Source organism: Pithys albifrons, chromosome 6, assembly GCF_047495875.1.
Source record: "Pithys albifrons albifrons isolate INPA30051 chromosome 6, PitAlb_v1, whole genome shotgun sequence".
In the NCBI taxonomy this organism is placed as follows: Eukaryota; Metazoa; Chordata; class Aves; order Passeriformes; family Thamnophilidae; genus Pithys; species Pithys albifrons.
In genome coordinates, this window is record NC_092463.1 from 48,873,689 (window position 1) to 48,891,754 (window position 18,066).

Sequence of the window (18,066 nt, forward strand, 5' to 3'; positions counted from 1 at the left end):
AGCAGAAACAGTGCCCTTGTATTCCTGTCAATAAATATTTAGCAGTGGATGACTTGTTCTCCCCTTGGGCTATTGAGGAACGGTGGGCTGCACAATTGGATTTCAGGACCCAGCCATCCCTTTTGGGTTAAATCCATCTTTTTAACATAGGAGAACAGCTGATTTGGGTATTTACACATCGAGGGGAACAGAGGCTCGGGACATACCCGTGGAGAAATCAGCTAAGCTCTCTGTGCTTAGATCTGTGCTCAGAAGATGTGATGGGACTTGGCTGCATCATCTTGCTTATGTAGATGCTGCTTTTTTCAAAGTAGGGATTAGCTCTTATCTTCCACCTGGCACATGGGGCCTTTATTCTGCATCAGTCTGCAGCTCCCATACAGCAGTCTTAGGACTAAAAATTACACAGCCAGGAGAGAGGGGTGGATTTTTCCTGCATTGGGAAAAAGCTCCACACCACGTGCTTCATCACTGGGCTCTGGGACTTCCCCAGTCTTCACACCTTAGTGGATTTTAGGCCAGATTTAGAAACTAAAGTTCTGCTTTGGCTGCTGCAGGGCCACTCTACATCCTAAGTCAAGCAGGAACTTGTTCTAACCAACCCAGGGGCCAGAGGACAGCCTGAGTTCCCTGTTGGTGGACTACCCTTGCCAATGCTCAGCTAGGGAGGTGCAGCCCCAGGTGGCCATTGGGTTGGAAGGATGCTGGAACTGCTTGCTGCCCTGGTAGTGCTGGGTCAGGCAGGTGACACTGTCATGTCATCCTGCAAAGGCTGGGTTATGTTTTAATCCACTGAAAAAGACAAATCCAACAAGCTCCCAGCATGTTCCCTTATCAGAGAGAAAGCAAGAAGCCCATCTGAAACATTCATGAGTCCACACAAGTGGGAGACCAGATGTCCACGGATAACAGGTTGGGGAGATATAGTCTCTGAACACTGACAAAAAGATTACCACCTCAAACTGCTTAAGACCACTCTCAGAGTTAAGGGGGAAAATACTGTATTTTATTTTCAATTTTCTATGAAGAGACAGTAATTCTGACAGCAAATTAATTAAAAAAAACAGTCACGTGATTATAGTTTGGTTTAAAAATGCAAATAAAAGAACAAGGGGAGGAGACCTATTCTGGGAAGACTGCAGTGGTCCTCCAGCCTATCCTAAAGTATGTCACTCAGGGCATCACTCTGGGCCATGCTCTTTCCCCAAGCAGCAGTCTCCTGCCTGCCTGCTGACAGGCATCAGCCCAGCCTCGAGTCACTGTGGAGGTACGATGCAGATGGCCTAAGGCACCACACGCCCAGCACAACGACAGCCCAATGGCTTGGTCTGGGACTGTGCTGCACATCCTGCTTAAATTTGATGCTGAAGACATTCAAAACCCACTGCTAGGTCCATGTCAGTCTTTCTTCTTGCAACAGGTCTGATTACTGGGTACCGGAGAGGCCATCTCCATCTCACTGCACAGAAGAAATCCTGCAGCTGGGAAACAATGTAGCAGGACTTGAAGGAGCTTTGGGCACGTAACTGGTGTGAAACTGAGGATGGCTGAGAGGTATTTGAGCATCTGCTGATTTTGGAGTACCTATGGATGATTCTTTTTTTTTTTTTGGTAACACACTACTGTTCTCTGCAATGGATGTCCTTTGGTGTCCAGATGCAATGTTCCAGGTGAAGATGATCAGGCAGAAACAAGCTTTGGGAGCATCATTTGTCACATCTGGGGTTGCAGGGGACAATGCACGTATCCCAGGTGCGCTCATGCTTGTCTCCAGTCTCCATGCCAGACCCCTCAAAGGTGAGGCATGGTTATAATGCCACACTTATCAGCTGCGGCAAACAGGGTCAGGGGACCTGCAGGATCTATGTTCACTGTTCTCCCACCACTCACCTCAGGACCTCTTCCCCATCTGTGTCTCTGATACTCATGGTGAATTCAGTATTGGAGATGATGCATGTGCACTTCACCAGGCAAAACCATCTATTCACTCACTGCCCAAAGACCTTTCTTGGAAAATTCCTTGGCCTCACCAGTCCTGCTGGCAGGACTATTAGAGAATTTTGGGTAGCTAAGATTTTGCTGCTGCTTAAGCCTTGTCTGGGGTCACGGCTGGTGCTGATCTGATCCTGTTCCCACTCTCAGCTTTGCCCTCACTGCCACTCCCTAACTTTAGGACCTGATCCAGCACACGAGGAAAATGAAGAGAGCCTTTTACTCCTACCACAGGGGCTGGGATTCTTGGCAGGTTCCCTTCTGCTTTCTAGTCCTGCTTAAAATTCACTTTATCATCCTCCCAGCTTCACCAGTGTCTGCCTACCAATGCCAGCCCAGTGAAGCAAGTGGCTCTGTATACGCAGGTCTCAGCTCTCTGGGAGGATCTGTGAACACAGCTAAATCAGCTACAACTTCTCCAAAGCAGGATTGTGCCTCACTCTGTCTGCAACACAGGGTTGACATGAACAGAATGCTCCAACACTAGTAAAGTAGAAAGCAGGTTCAGAGGGTGTTAAAAGCAGTTGGGACAGGGCAGCAGAGAAAGCAAATGCAAGTCCAGCAGCTGCCACAGAATCCTCCTGCCCAGGAGGCTTATTGGCTCTGCCAACTGTCTTGAGTTTTGTGCAGTTTGAAAATGCTGTGAATCATGTTTCCAAAAGTTCTTACATGACTGACAAACAGGTATGGATTTTATCAGTATGATTTCAGCTTGTACCTCACTTAGTTGTTTTAGGAAACATTATCCTCAATTCACTGGCTGTGGATGAAGCTGGGAAGATGTGCTTTTTGGGGAACCTGGGAGAAGTTCACCAAACTCAAGAGAACTTGGGTTACATGACTTTGCTCAGCAGAAGGCCAGACCTTCATGGCCTTGAATTCAAGTAAGCTCTGTTAAAACCTATCTGGAGCCCCTTAGTAATCATACTGCCCAAAAAAGCCCCACTGGCTAGATAACCCCTATAAATTCTTGAGCCATTAAGGCAGGCACATGGACATTATGTCTACCAGCTCTCTCACTAGTGCCACCACTAGAAAAACCACGCTACCACAACCCAAGGGCTCCAAAACTCATCCCTTGGACATGCTATCATGGTTACCCCACTGCTCCAGCCCAGGACATGCTCTCCTAGGACCAAGCCAGCACAAACCCCTTGAGAAATGACCTACTGGCCGCTGCCTCAACCTGCCAGGGAGGGTCATAAAGATGGATTCCTTCCTGCTGTCCACTCCCCCACTTCATAAGTAAAAAAAAGCAAGAAGAAATAATGTGCCAGCCAGCTTTCCCTATCCCTCTCCCCCAGCACAGAAGCCCAAACCAAAGAGAAGCAGCACAGCCCCTCTGCAGGAACAGAGGTGTCAGGGGCTGGCTCCAGCCAGTTGCCCACCTCAGGAGAGAGAAGGCCTCACTCAGCTCTGAAAATCATTCTGAAAAAGAACTACTGGAAGACCTAGCAGTAAAGCAAGGGATTATTCCAGCTGGAGTTGTCAGCTAGAGACCTCTCAGCACCACTTACTCAATGGAGTGGAAAAAGCAGCTAGCAGGGCACTGACTATTTTCAATGTAATTTTAAATCTAGTTCTATTTCTTTTTCTGTTTTTTTCTCCTTTCCACTTATTGGGTTTCTAATACTGGTAACCTTTCTCTACAGCTCCTCTGTGTGTGTGTGTGTGTGTGTGTGTGTGTGTGTGTGTGTGTGTGTGTGTGTGTGTGTCAGAGGCAGTGGGGGTCACATCTTTAGGCACTTTTGGCAAAGCCAACAGAGTTGTTATCACGGTCAAAGACAGTGTAGTAGGGACCAATGAAGACATCTCCCAGGATCCAGAGTGGGCCCCCAGGGGGTGGAACGTCCAGGCCTGAAAAGCCACTCAGGCACACGGTCTGTCCTGCTGAAGAAACCTAGACAGAAGAGTGAGAGCTTCAATCTATGCAGGTCATTCCCTTCCCTCAACCTTGCAGGCTTGACAAGAACACCTGCAAGTATGGCTTCACTTCAGCCTCTCCCAGTCTGAAATCCAAGATTGCAAAAGTAACTCCCAATCCACCACTCCTATGGCTCCAACCCAGCTCTCCCTCCCTTAAGCACTAGAACATTGAGTAAAGCTGCATGTGACCATAAACCTCCCAGCCCACACAGCTCTGAATTAGAGCCATTGGTGAAAGTCTGCACAAGATGGTCCTTATAAGTTGATTCTGTTGGCTTAAACAACAGGCTGGTGGCCTCTACTATTATAACACTGGCCTCATGGCGCAGAATCCAGCAGGGAAGAGCTAAATGTTTGTAGAAAACGATGCAACAACCTGCCTCCCCCCTTCCTGTCCCATCCTGCTTTCCCTCATGAACATTATGTGTGGGGTCTCCTTCCTGCGAGACTTCGGTGACGTTGCCTGGGTCCATCAGCAGTGCCACCACCCTTATATCCCAATCTTTCAGACTTTTTCCCCAAGCACCAGTGTTGCTTTGGCTACTCCTGTTTTAGATTTCACGGCTGAGCTTGAGCAGTGGAGGCAAAAGTCAGGCCTTGTGGGAGAAGCATAAGTCTGGAAAAAGCTGCATGGACGTACCTTGAGGATATACTGCTCTCCTGTGAGCTCATACTTGTTCCCTCCTAGTGTTAGTGTGATGACAGGCAGCGTTGGCACGTTACCACAGGGGACCACGTACTGAAATGGCAACAGTAAGGCCTTAAGGTGGGAGCTCCCACACTCTCAGGACAGGGCACAGTCCTCCTTGGGCACAATCACATCTTTGCTGTGGTTTTCCCCCAAATCAGCTCATCTTGGTGCAGGACAAGCTTGAGGTGGGCTAAGTAGGCTGCTCCTTGTCTAGGGCTGCAAGCTGAGGAGCCAGAGCACTTTATGGATAGAGATGAGGTCAAAGAATGTTGGATTCGGCTTTTGGCTCTGCTGAGTCCCAGGGTGCAACAGCCAATGTGGCACAGCTGGGGGTGTTTACCACAAAAAAGGCCACTGTGGCTCAATACAACCTACAGACACACACAGGGACTCACAGTGTAACGAACAGACAAAGCCAGTTTCATTAACACTGGCAAGTCTTTGGGATGATGTCAGGTCTTAAGCCAGCTGTTGCTGCAGCACGGGGTCTCCGATTTGCAAAAATGCCCTACAAGTGCTCATGGCTCTGTGATTCGGGAGGGGTTTCAGAGCAGGGCATTTTTTCTAGAAGGTCTTTATAATCCATGTTCTTCCACAATTTCAGGGAGGAGAGAGAACCTTGTGTAATTAGCTTTGATGTTTAAAAACTTGGCAGCAAAGGGCTGTCATTTGCATTAAATATACTTGTATTAAAATGTCTCTGGACTCACATTAATGTGAATCCTTGGCCTCAGCTGCAACTCAGATCCCTTTTCTTCCACCTCAGAGATGGGTGGCAGAGGTGACCCAAAGCCTCCCAAGGTTCACTGGACTTGGGCCTTCTACCATTAGCATGAGCAGGGTGGTGAATGCTACCCAGGGTCAAAAGGTGAAGGGGTCCTTGCTATGCTAGGGGTTTTATCAGGAGCACAGGTTGGGAACAGAGATCAGAAGGAGCAGAAGACTTGGGTCTCAACCAAGCATCTGGCTAAAAAGTAGGGTGTAAGAGCAGATGCTCCAATGGCCAGACTCCCACATTCTTAGCCTGGCCTCACCTCGCCTTTGATGAGTGGTTTCGCGCCAATGGCTTTCTGTAGCTTGTTCACTTCTGCTTTAGGGCCAGTGATGAGTGAGGTTCCTGTGTCCACGATGGCCTCACAGCCCCCGTGGCACAGAGTCAGTCCACTGGCAACGCTCACCCTGTGGAGAGATGCCCAGGTAGAAGACAACCCTTAGAGGCCTCCTAGTGAAGGCTAAAGGAAGAAGAAAGCAAAGAGTTTATGGCTGGGCCCAGGCAGTACACAGGGATGCAAGGGAGCACTATGACAGACGCCCAGGAAGGACAGATGCTCAGAAATACTGATGCAGCACCAACTGAGTGCACAGATGCCCTGGCTCCCTGTCATTTGCTCATGACTGGGCAGGTACCTTGAGGTGTTACTGCATTTCAGCAGAGAGCCTGGACCACTGTGTATCCTGCCTGCTACCTGCACTCCAGAGGAAACACCACAGCTAATGGATAAGGGAGCAAGCTAAGGGCAATGCATTATGGACTAGTATGGCCTGTGCTACTACAAAAAACAAAGGGTTAAAGGAGTGGAGTGACAACAGTGGACAAGGGAAGGGTTCCTCTATAGAGAAGAGGTGTGACAGGAGCTGCTTGGCTTCCTCACCCGCATCGCATTTCACAGCAGTGCAGACAGACAAAGCCTTCCAGCCAAGGGTCTGCCACACTTTGCCAATGCAGCCGGGCTGGGGGAAATGAAAACTAAAACCCTGCACTGGGGAGGGATGCGATTCCTAGGAAAAGGACATGCTCTGATCACAGGCCACTTTTAAGTTCCTATCACGTGGGAGAGCTCAGAATAGACCAGGGGGCTGGCAGCCGGCAGCTCAGCCTGCTCTCCTCTCTTCTGCCTCCAACAATGTGTGCTGATTGCTGCGCCGTGCCCTTCAGTCAAGGGCTGCCTTCCTGCGGCCTCATCCTGCTCCTCTGGAGCTGTCTGCAAGTGAGCCAGGCAGCTCAGGCCTTGTTGAGAGCTGAGCAAAGCTGGGGTTTAATGAATGGGGCTTGCCCTGCCTGCAAGGAGGACACACTGGCATTTTTCCCCACTTTGCGAGGATGAAGTGGGCATTGTCAAGGGTCAAGCAATAAACAAAAGATTTTGCAGAACACCTCCTTATGGTTTCCCACCTCTCCTTCCCTTCCAGTGACAAATGACCCAGGTTGGGATTTTAATCCGCTTTTTTTGGTGTGGATGTGTTGCAGGAATAGTGATGATTCCTTTTTGTGGAGGGTCTCAGCCCAGCCCCAGGCATTTGCTGTCTGCACACATGACCCCATGCATGTAGTCTGGTGGAGAAGGGAACTTACGAATCCATGTGGATCTGCCAGTAGGCCTTGCGTGTGACATTCATCCAGCTGAACTCACCGCTGTAATACTTGGGGTCAGTCCCTCCCAGAAGCAGCTCACCACCAGGCTGAGCACTGGGGTCTCTGAAAAACAATAGCCAAACCTGTGAACATCAGGGGCAGGGTGAGAACAATCCCCTTCACGTGCCTTGAAAATACATACTGGGATGCATAGCATGGGATGCACAGCATTAGCAGCATTGGAGATGGACAACGTACACTGAGCTATGCTATGTCAGCATAAGGACAGATACTGTGAGATAGGCTGGGCTGGGGAAATGGGAGTATTTTAGTCCAAGGCATCCTGCAGCTTTTCACCTAGTGCATTCTCACAGATACCTGAAGAAACTGACATCAGAGAAAGGGGATAGCAAAGGGGAACTGACCACTGACACAAGGATCTCCTGAATAATCCAGTTGTAAAAAGTGCTTGTGCAGGGCTGGACATGGCCAATGCAGGGTTAGGTTACCTGCACTCAACTCTGTGCCAACCATCAGCCTTGGAGTTTATTCTCAAGGTTAGTATCAGATAAAAGCTCACTGCCAAGCAGATGGGAAGAAATATGGTGGTGGGGGAGGGCTGGTGCTTGAACAACTAGCAGCAGCCCTCTCTGCCCTCCCCGCTCCCAACATGCTCCTTTTTGGGTTGAAGTAGTTCAGAGTCCCTGCTGCAGTGCCAGGAGGATGAAGGGGTGTTCTGGGGGGAGCATTAGGTGGAAAGGTGCTGGAAGCTGCAGATTATTTCCCAGGGGAATGAGAGAGCATTAGCCCCATCATTAGTGAAGACTGCTGGGGGGCACACTTGCCTGGGAGGTGACACGGTGGTGGCCACATGGCTTATGGATTTTGGCAGCAGATTGAGGCTGTGTTTACCCCTCTAAAGGGGACTGCACTAGGAGCATGCAGTGTTGTGAACATCCTCTCTCTCTTCATGAGTTAATTTATCTGGTCACAGATCTACCCAGCTTTTATCAGTAAACCAGCTGCATTTCTACTTCCCTTCTTCTTACTCTAAAGCAGTAAACAGAAGAGATTTTGGCCTGACTGCTCCTGCAAGCTGAACTTGCTGAGGCTTACTCCACTGAGAAGCACTGGCCAGAATGTAAAATAGCAGATGACAAGAGGTGCTATTGGCAGACAGAGAAAAGCTCACTGGGCTTGCCCTTGCAATGAGGTGTGTCACCAAAACCAACACTACCTGTTTAGGTAGAAAGAGAACACATTTTTCTTGATCAGCTTCTGTTGCATGATGTTATCAAAGAAAGGGATGACCTGGTCCACAGAGATCTTTGGGTATGCCATACCCAGGATGCCATCAAACTTGGCAGCGATGAATGTCATGCCTGGCTGCTTCACGGCCTCCCCGAAGGTCTGATCCCGGATTTTTAAGTCACCGAGCTGTAGGGAGATGGGGAGGGAAGGGAAAAGCAGACTGTAAAGAAAACTGACACAGGGGACCAAGGTGGTAACGAGATCTCACTGAACATAGGCTGTAGTGCATCCCTCAGTGTGCTGCCACACTCCTGACTGCTTTCACAGTTGCATTTGTAGGCAGCTGCAGAAACCAGATACCCTGGTGCCACTCTTGTCAGGGAAGAGACAGGCAACTCTGGCTGCACATTTGAACGTTCTGAGTCCCTGCAAAGCCCAGCATGCCTTTAAGGGTAGGAGCTTCCCTTTGCTCTTTGCCCACCTCACTCAGCCCTTTTAGCCTTTTACTGGGTCACATCACCGGCCATACCATTCTGTGGCTCCTCCTCTTTGCACAGAGGGACCCATATCACTTTGCCCCCTGTACATCCCTTCCTCTATCACCTACTTCATCCTTTCCTCCCAGTCTGAAATGCTCTTAAGCTGCATCTTTAATCCTCTTCCCCAGCCTGGATGTCTTCTAAGTCATCTCTGTATCCCACCTCCTTCAATGCTGCAGATGTCCCTTGTTGGGAGCACAAATCCCAATCACCTCTGCCCACAACCCCTGTGATCTCTCCTATGCAAGAAACATCCCCAGGATATTGCTGCATCTCTCATAAGAACCACCCGCCTGCATAGACCTCCCATGGGAGGGGAGAAGACCAGCCAAGAAAGCAAGGTTGAGCCTGAAGCACAAAAATAGCAAGAGGAGTACTAAGAATTCAAAGGTCACCTCTCCTGATAGCCATGAAATGACTGGCATTCCCCACTGGAAAACTGAAACGCCTTGCAAGGGCAGATGAAGTAGAGAAAAGCCAGAACTTAGGGGATTTTACAAAGAGCACCCAACTTTCATGGGAGTTTCCAAGAGATAAGGTTTAACCTTCAGTGGAGTCATAATTAACGATCCAATTAGCGTAGACCTGTGCTTAGCTAAACAACAAATTGACAGGTTAATCCCAAGAAAGAAACCAGAACACCATAGTTGGCAAAACCCACTGCAAGATCATACAGAGTTCATGAGGATGAGGAGCAAGAATGCGACCACCACCTGATGAAGTAACAGGATCTCCCCTCATAATATTCCTCAAAATGGACAGCTCCGCCCCAACTCCGCCTGCTATGAATATTATATTGCAATATTATAATTATGCATGAATATGTATGTAAGAATACTGTAATCCCTCACCAAAATGTATAAATATTGTAGCTTCTCACTGTAGATTTTGAAGCTCTTTGTCCGACGCTAGTCGGGGGCTTCCCAACGTTGTCTTAATAAATACCTTGCTGTTTATGGACTAAAACTTTGTCTCTAAACAGTTTGTTCTGCCTTTTTGGGCATCACAGATCCCCGGAAGGAAGATTACAGAAAACAGGATAGATCTGCTGATGAGGAGCAGGACTCATCTGCTGGCTCCTGGCTCCAGCAGTTCAGGAGGTTTGTGAGCTTCTGGCTGACCACAGGCAATTTTAGCATCCATGCTAGGACAATTTCAGCCTCTCAGCCGGCAGCTAGCAGCCCTGTAGTGAACCAGGCTGGACTGACAAGCTGGCCTTTCCTACCTGATGGCAGATAACGATCCCTGTAAATTACTAATATCCCCCCAGGGCTAGACAGTGCAAGGCTGGAATGGCAGTGCTGCCTTTAATGGTGTTGGAAGATTGTGCTAGGAAAGGGTGATCGAGCCTTGCAAAAGCTAAAAGCCACAGGGCAGGATGTGGGGCAAAACAGAATACAGCAATGCATCCGCTTGCTGGCATGTGGCGAGTGCCCCAGTTGTTTGCTGCAGGCTTAGAAAAACCACCACTTGGCACGGCTGGTCCTACAGCAGCACAGAAAGTTCAATAAAGCTTCCACTTAAAAGAAAGTAAAATGCAATGGACTGATAGGACTGAGCATCAGGTTTGTTTGGATACTGCCCTGCTTGCACATCCCAAGGAGGAGGCAGGTTCCTGTCTGGTTGTTGTATCTCAGCAGACCCTGCCTGCACATAGTCCTCAGAAGGACTGAAACCCAAGACCATCTATAGCAGAGTGCTGCTGCCAGGTGACAGATGCTTTGTCTCTGTCCCCCTGCTGATTCTTGCCCAGATACAGAGCAATCGAAAATCATGATCAGTGGATGGCTGTGTGGTGGCTGCCCTCCAGGACTTTGCAGACAGGTGTCAGCACCCCACAGCTCATCCATCCTCCTTGTTAGGGGCCTCAGCCAGAGGGCAAGTGCTGGATGGCAAAGGCAGACTATGAGGCGAGGGCCTCTGACACAGCTTGGCCCTGGGGGCACAGAGGCACAGGGGAGAGGCAAGGAGGGCATCTCCTGTGTGGTGTATCTGCACTGCAGTCATGGGAGACACCTTATGCCCCACAGCCTGCAAAGTTCCCTCTGCTGTCCCTTGAAGGATATCCCAAGGTTGGGCTGTGATAAAGGGATGAGATGCCTGAGCAGCAGATGGCTGCCTGAACCTGCTTCTCTTTGGATAGCAAGCACCACTGGGGAATGCAGTGCTACAGGGCATCACTCCTCCACTAAAGGAGAGGATGTTTCCCATGAGCTCATCACCCTCTCAAAACGAAATTCAGGACTGAAGGACTCTGGACTACCTGCCAACCAGTGCCTTTTGGTGAGATGTCTGGAGCCAAGAGGGTCACACTGAAGGCAATTTCAAATGTCTGTATTGCCAGACTACACCTGACAGGGAGCTTGCCTGTGTCCAAGCTGAAGGTCCCCAACCCTCTGCGTTGCCCTTGCTCCTGCATACTACAAGCCTGACACTGCTTAGCTACATGCAAGAGGTTTCTCTTGCTTCTGCACAGACAGAAACCGAATGGTACAAGCTGTGCTGTCTGCCAAGAACCATCCCCACTTCCCAAACAAACTCAGGCACAAAATCCTCACTCTGAGCTGCGAGGAAATGGAGAGTTAATTAGCAAGCAGGCATCAAGGTGATAATTACAAACAAAAAAAAGAGAAAAAGCTGCAATCTTCTTTCTGACTCACTTCAGCCCCAGCATTAAGCTGGAAAGTGCCTAAACCAGCCCACACTTTCTAAGGACAGTGTTTGCTGTTTGCCTCACTGCCTCTTTGGATGCAGTGTACAGGCAGTGGATGGTACTTCCAGGCTATCCTGAAATTTTCATGCTATAAGGATGAGATAAAGAATGTACCTTGCATGAGTCACATATTTTAGGCTCCTCTTGGATATTTTTATTATGACGAAATTGGTAAGCCAATGCTTTTCAGCTGAACCTACACAAAAAGCTCCAAATCCCCAGATTTATGTGCTTAATACAAAACTTTGCTTTGTCTCTCCCCTGCTGCAAAGCAAACATATGCTCTTAACCCTGCCAGAAGACCAGGTAATCTGACAGCATGTGCACCGCTGACGTTTGGCAGCTGGCAAGCTCTTGTGAGCATCTGTACCCGGGAGGAAGTCATGAAAGGCACTTGCCCTTCAAGAGACAGAAAGCTCAGCCTTTGCTCACTGAAAAAGGCATCCACTAACATGTGGATATGGACTGGGAACAAGCTGGGCATCACCAGCAGTCTGTGCAATAGTGCTGGTGTGAGCCTGGGCTGGGAGGTTTCTATAGTCATGAGGTAGAGGGTTGGAGAGATGGCCAGAGACCATGTTTGCAGGGCACCAGGCGTGCAGTCTGCACTCCCAGCCTGCTGACCTGCCAATTAGTACCTTCCCCCTTGTCTGCCTGCCATGGTCATTGTCACCTCTCCCGTCAACATCGTTTCAAAGCACTTGGAAACACAGCACTGAAACACTTCTATACAAGGACACTCAAGAAGGGACACCTGTTGGAATCAAACAGCTTTGAGCACTCTACCAAAAGGAATCTAGGGCAGCTGTAACTCACCGTGACTGTGTCCTGGCTGAGGAACCCAGAAAGACTCCCTGTCCCATAGTGGATAGCAAATGAGGTGCCATTCTTCACATAGGTACTGGATTTAGAGGAGTCGTACTTGTTGTGCAGCACTGCAGTTGCGAAGGGGGACACAGGGTGACACATATGATTAGTGCTCCTTGATACCTATGGTTCCCCAATACCTAACCCTACACCACCTGGATTATCTAGACAAATGGACACTCAACAATGAAAAAGTGGGCCTGAACCCACCATTTGCTAAGCCTGGACTGCTTAACAAAGCATTTCCAACCTCTGGGGAATTAGGTGGGCAGATCCAATTCAGGCTGTTAAATCGGATTTGGCCACTGGGTATTAAAAGCATAGAGGTTATGTGGCTGGTGTGTCAGGGTGTGTTAGTCAGCAGTGAAATGTGTACCCCCCCATACCATGAAGAACCAGGGTGGCTTTAAATATAGCCTGCTCTGGGCATGAACATTTTCACCTCATGGACTTACCTGTTTCTTTTACTAAGACCAGATGAATTTATTTTTGGTTTTTTTTTTACAGAGAGGGCTCAAAGTATTCTTTTATTTGCAGAGAAGGGCTTTTCCCTAGTCTGACCTGCTTTTCCCCTTGGATGGGTTGGGAGCTGTAAGATATCCCTGTTTTTTTGGCCAGGCAGATTCCTCCTCCACAGTCTCCTCCCGAGTCATGAGTTGGCCAGCACAGCTCCATGACTGCTCACTGAGCAGTGCAGACAATTGCTGAAGGTGAACCAGCTGAGCTGTACAGAAAACAACATGCTACATGGGGCCTTCCCTGGCTAGATTGTCTGGGTCCCACTTTGTATCCCAGTCTGGCAGGAGGCTGAGCTCCTTGTATACTCATAAAATGAGCCCTTTGATCCCAGCAACTCCCGAGCCTTGAGAAACCAGCTCCCTGCTACAAATCAGGAACCCCCAAGACAGACCAGGCCTCAACCTCACCACCCTCATTTCACATATGCAAAAAGAAGGTCTGTCTCCCCTCTGAGCACTACAGGGCCATACAAGAAATCAAAATTTCCACCCTCCTCCCAGTGAGCCCTATGGAATGCCTTTTATGGCTGCATTTTTTGACTCCACAGGTTTCTCCACTCTGCTTAAGCAGCACAGCCAGTGACTTTGAAATGGCATTTTGCCATAGCCAGGTTTGACATCGTCAGCTGTGGAGGTTTATTGCATAGGAATGCCACAGAGCAAAAAAACTTGTGGTCCCTAAGATGTTCTCTCATTGTGCCTACCTGACTCTCGTTAATTATAACTCCATAACATGCACACGCATGTTCTGTGCAGTGATAAACCAGAAACTAGGACAGTTTGTATCAGATCTGGCAAGAGGCTGACTTAAAAGAAGTCAGCCTTGCGCAATGGGGTAACAGCAGCATTGGTCTATAATCTGGGGAGAAACATCACAACCTGTGATATTGCTCCTGTGCTGCAGCACCAAGGCTGTTGGAGAAGATTTGGCCCTGTGCACGGACGGATGACTTGGAAGAGATAAAAACCCAGGAAGGTAGTAATGAAGCATGGATTCAGGAGGTTGGGATTGTAGTTCCAGGTCTGACCCTAAATAGCTCATCAGCCTCTGACAAGTCCTTTCATTTCTCCTCTTGCAATGCAAGGATCAGCCTTTTGCGGGGAGGGAGAAGCTGCTGAGCAGTGCCTGGCACTTATAACACTTACTGCAGGCGATGTCCATTATGGAACAGTGCACAGATGGCACCCAGAGGTTGGAGGAGCCAGTGTCAAAGATCACAGTGAAATTCTGAGGGGGCGTCCCAATGCCGATTTCACCAAAATACTGGGCCTGCAAAGGAGGAGAAGGAAGCCATGAGCAGAGGCAGCTGGATAAAAGCAGGGACTAAAGACCAAAAAATCTCTTAGGGTTGAATCAGCTTTTTAATCTAGACCTGGCTCTCCTCTTGTTTTTGGCACCGATGTGCTCCCAGCCTTTGTTCACTGGAAGGGAGGCTCCCCTTCAGTGTTCACAACTCATTACAGCGGGTGTGAAAAGGATAAATCTGGGACAACTGGGATGGGTGCGTGCGGGGGAGGACTTCTGGGGCAGGGAGACAGGGAAAAAGAGAAGGGGAAGGTCTGCAGGCTAGCATGAAGTTCACCATAAGGAAGAGAAAGAAGATGGAAGGAAGCCAAGCAAAACATTTGCATTACTGAAAAGCTGAAACTGGCTGGTAAGCTGCTTTGCTGGTGGGTTTGCAAAGGAACTGGGTGTTGCAGCGAGCAGCAGCTCTGCCCACAACAGGTGGAGGTACAGCCGCTGGGGCTTTTGGTATTTGCTGGTGAGTTCCCAGGTGGGGAGGAATAAACAAATGCTCAGTCACGGGACCCAAAGACTGTAGGAGTGGTGAGAGCAGAAGGCATCAGCGGCACCCCCAGAGGTGGATTTAGGCCTCCGGGATCAGAGTTTGGAGACATCCCTGTAGCACAGGGATCTGATGGATATCCCTCTGCCCTGTGACTGCATCTCTGCCAGGACTGGAAGAAACCTGAATGGCTAAGGTTCCTGCAAGGCATCCCTCTATCCATAGAGGAGAGGATGAATGGGAAATACTAGGCAGGACCCATTTTTGGGGCCTGTTTTTATGCACTTATTTTTCCCAAGTCTTCCCAAACAGGCAGAGAGCTGTGTCATGCCTTGTGAGCAGCTGGATCAGAGTCCTAGAGAGAAGGCTGCTAGCAAGGTAAGTCAGTCAGTAATCCTTCCAACCCTTGCCATGTACTTCATTAAGGTGGGGGGAGAAAACAGGATTATCAAAACTCTTCACCTCCTGTGAGCTTAGTTTGCAGGGGCTGCTTGCTGAGTAATTAACAAGTCATTGCAATTAGCCATTATGGGAAGGCAGCACTTGTTTCCAGTGTTTCTGTAATTATTGCTGGTCTTGAAAATTAACCCCCAGTACAGGGGCCCTGTACATCACATACACAGACCCACAAAGGGTCCCAGGGGCTGGCATGAGCATATGAGGCAGTCTAGGGAGGGTTGTACCTTCAGTTCCAAGAGCTCCTCTGGCAGCAAAAGCATTTTCAGCCAGGCTAGGAGGGACCCAGCAGTTCCCTATCTCCCACCACAGGCTGGGCTGGTACCCCTCTGACAAGGGAGAACAGTCCTTCTTTAAGGTGGTCTGAGTTGTGGTTGCAAGAGACACACCGTGACACAACTGCTAGTGCCCTGGCTTTCAACACCACCAACTGAAACAGCAGTAGCCCTTCTCAGCACAGGATGGTGCTGGCTGGGTGACAAGAGCCCCTGGAAAAGGGATGCAGGGGGCAATATCCTGAATTAATGCCCAAATATCTGGGGCTAGCTTTATTCTGCTGGCCAGTGATCACATCCTACCCTGCCAAGAGCTGTGAAGGTAGCCAGTGAGGAACTCAGAAATAGTAAACCCCACATATGTCTGGCAGCTGGGCAAGGGCAAACTTCACGTCCTTTATCTGGCTTCTTTTGCTACCATAAAGGTCTCCTTACTCCCTAAGTTGCTGAGAAGGAAGTGGAGGTTCAGAGTGGCTTTTCTCAAGGTAGTGCAGCAGATGAAGGCTAGTGAGAGGAAGGGTCCTTCATCCCCAGTTCTATAACAAGCTGGCTCCCAGTCTAAGCTTTCTTTCTCTACCCTGTGCTCACTCTTTTATGCCCCAATGCCTCAAGGAGTGGAACATGATTTTTATGCCTCTGTCTTGACAAAAGTAGAGTCCAAATGGGCCAGAAGATGCTAGGAAGGGTTGCAAGTGAGCAGGCCCCTATTTGTGATCATTGATTAGTAACAGAGGGAAATCAAATATGTCACAAACTGAAAAGCTACTGCTTGGGTGGCAGTGGGTTGTGATTGCTGTTGTTAGTATTGTCATTATTAATATTAGTATTTTTAGTTTAGTAATGATGGGAAGCACCTTTTGACACCCACCCACTAAGCCATTGTAGCATGTACCAGCATGTACCTTTACATGCCAGCAAGGCTGGCATATCCCACTATGCCCCTGGGACGGGACTCCCCAGAAGGGACAGCTGCTTGCCCGACATTGGGCTGGGGTCCACTGCAGGGGGTGGTTACTCACATCCATGTAGTTCTTCAGAGTCTCTGGAGTGGGCTCAGCTGCATCGGGGAAGCCCAGCTTGAACTTGAGGACCTGGGTGAGGGCATTCACATCTGGGATCTCGCTGCCTACCTCGTTCAGAACCCGTCGCATGGAAGGGAACTTGGTCAGGGGGATCCTGTGTGGGGAAGGCAAATGCCCACTTGTTAAACTGGTATGTGTAAGGGGGGAAACCTGTGGAAGGGGAGCAGTAGGACTCCACTGAAAACAGGGGATGCACCAGCATCAGGTGAATGAAGCCTGAGCTCCCACCAGCACCCCATGCAGTACCCCCATGCCGTGCTGTGCTCAGTGCATTTCTCAAAGCCGGAACGAGTAGGGAGTCAAAGGGGGGCTGTCAAAGGTCATCAGGTGTTGTGAAAGCTGGGGCGAGGCCCCTCCATGGGAAGCGAGGGCATGAGCCCTTGAACCCCCATCGGAGGGGCCTCCCCCCTCTGTTTTGGTGGAGGGGGAACCGCATCGTGTGAAGGCGCAGCGGGGGAATCCCGGAGGCCACCGCTGCAGCAGCACCGGGGGTGTCTGCCCCATGTCCCCCGCCCCCCCTGGGGGGTGAGAACCCCCGAAGAACCCCCATGTCTCACCTGATGAGGGCGGCGCAGGACCCGGCCAGGGCGAGCAGCAGGAGGAGGCCGCGGGGCCCCATGGCGGCGATAGCGCTGGTGACGGCCGTGACGGGGGTCAGAGGCTGGAGGGTCCCGACGCTGAGAGGCCGCGACGCCGCTCCCGAGCTGCTGTTCCTGTTTTTGTAGGTACGGCGGCACCTCTCCAGGGATTTCTCCAGTCAGCTGACGGTCTAAAATTGCAATGGGCGGTGTCACGTGAGGGCGGGCCGGGCCGGGGCGGGCAGCGGGGCCGGGGGCTCCGCCTCACGGCCCCCCCGGGTGACCCCCGGCGCCTCAGCCGTGACTCAGCCCCCGGCAGAGAGGAATAAACAGCATAAAATCTGTCACGAGGTGCTCGCCGGGCCGCGTGTGCTCCTTCTGTCCTGCCTTTAACTTCCTCCTGTTTTTTTGTTCTTTCCAGATTTTCTGGCTTTACGGGTTTTTTTTCTTGGTTTGTTGGTTTTTTTTGTTTGTTTGTTTGTTTGTTTTTTCTTCCTGGGGAGGAGTGTGGGAGACGCGCTCCCCATCCAGCAGTCCCCGACACGCCGCGGAGCGCAGCCCCCCCCGAGCCGGTCATGGCGAGGCCTCGGCTGCTCAGGGACCTCGGGCACCCCCCCGCCGGCACCAGGGGGCTGCGTTCTGCACCTCCCGCCCCAGGGGCCGCGGCAGCCCCTGGACACCTCCAGTTTGGGGGGACTCATGCCTCCAAGCCGGGGGTTTCTGGGGAAGATGGGCATATACCCGGCCACAGGTATATGGTTTTTGGGTGCCAAACCATATCTGCCACCTCTCAAAATGCACTGTGGCAGTGCCAGGAGGGCACTGGCCACCTACAGACCCTGTAGTCTAACAACACCCCATTCCCCCCCCCACCCCCCCAACCCCATCAGAATACGGGGCTGAGCATCAGGGACCACCGGAATGGCCTCTTTGCCCCCACAGAGCTTAGATGCACCACACTGCTGGCTCGGGAGGCTGTGGACAGAGCTAATCTCTGGCCAGTTTGCCCTGACCAAGCTTTTACAGAGCCACAAGACG

General features: G+C 50.3%; 1 protein-coding gene across 1 annotated transcript; it reads right to left on the reverse strand.

Moving 5' to 3' along the window:
- Positions 1-984: 984 nt before the first annotated feature.
- Positions 985-17,203, reverse strand: CTSD (cathepsin D). Its single transcript, XM_071558800.1, has 9 exons — positions 17,008-17,203; positions 16,388-16,544; positions 13,997-14,120; positions 12,282-12,400; positions 8,200-8,399; positions 6,963-7,085; positions 5,644-5,788; positions 4,559-4,657; positions 985-3,892 (listed from the first exon to the last, which is right to left on the reverse strand). The coding sequence occupies exons 1-9, from the start codon at positions 17,067-17,069 to the stop codon at positions 3,731-3,733; spliced, it is 1,191 nt and encodes a 396-aa protein (XP_071414901.1). The 5' UTR covers positions 17,070-17,203; the 3' UTR covers positions 985-3,730.
- Positions 17,204-18,066: the final 863 nt, after the last annotated feature.

Bases quoted from the DNA above. Each gene is read 5' to 3' on its own strand.
- CTSD (XM_071558800.1), bottom strand. From the start codon at position 17,069: ATGGGGCCCCGCGGCCTCCTCCTGCTGCTCGCCCTGGCCGGGTCCTGC. The intron at 8,400-12,281 runs GTGAGTTACAGC...ATCTCCCTACAG, and splicing joins TCAGCCAGGACACAGTCACG to CTCGGTGACTTAAAAATCCG. The intron at 4,658-5,643 runs GTGAGGCCAGGC...TTGCCATTTCAG, and splicing joins AACCACTCATCAAAGGCGAG to TACGTGGTCCCCTGTGGTAA.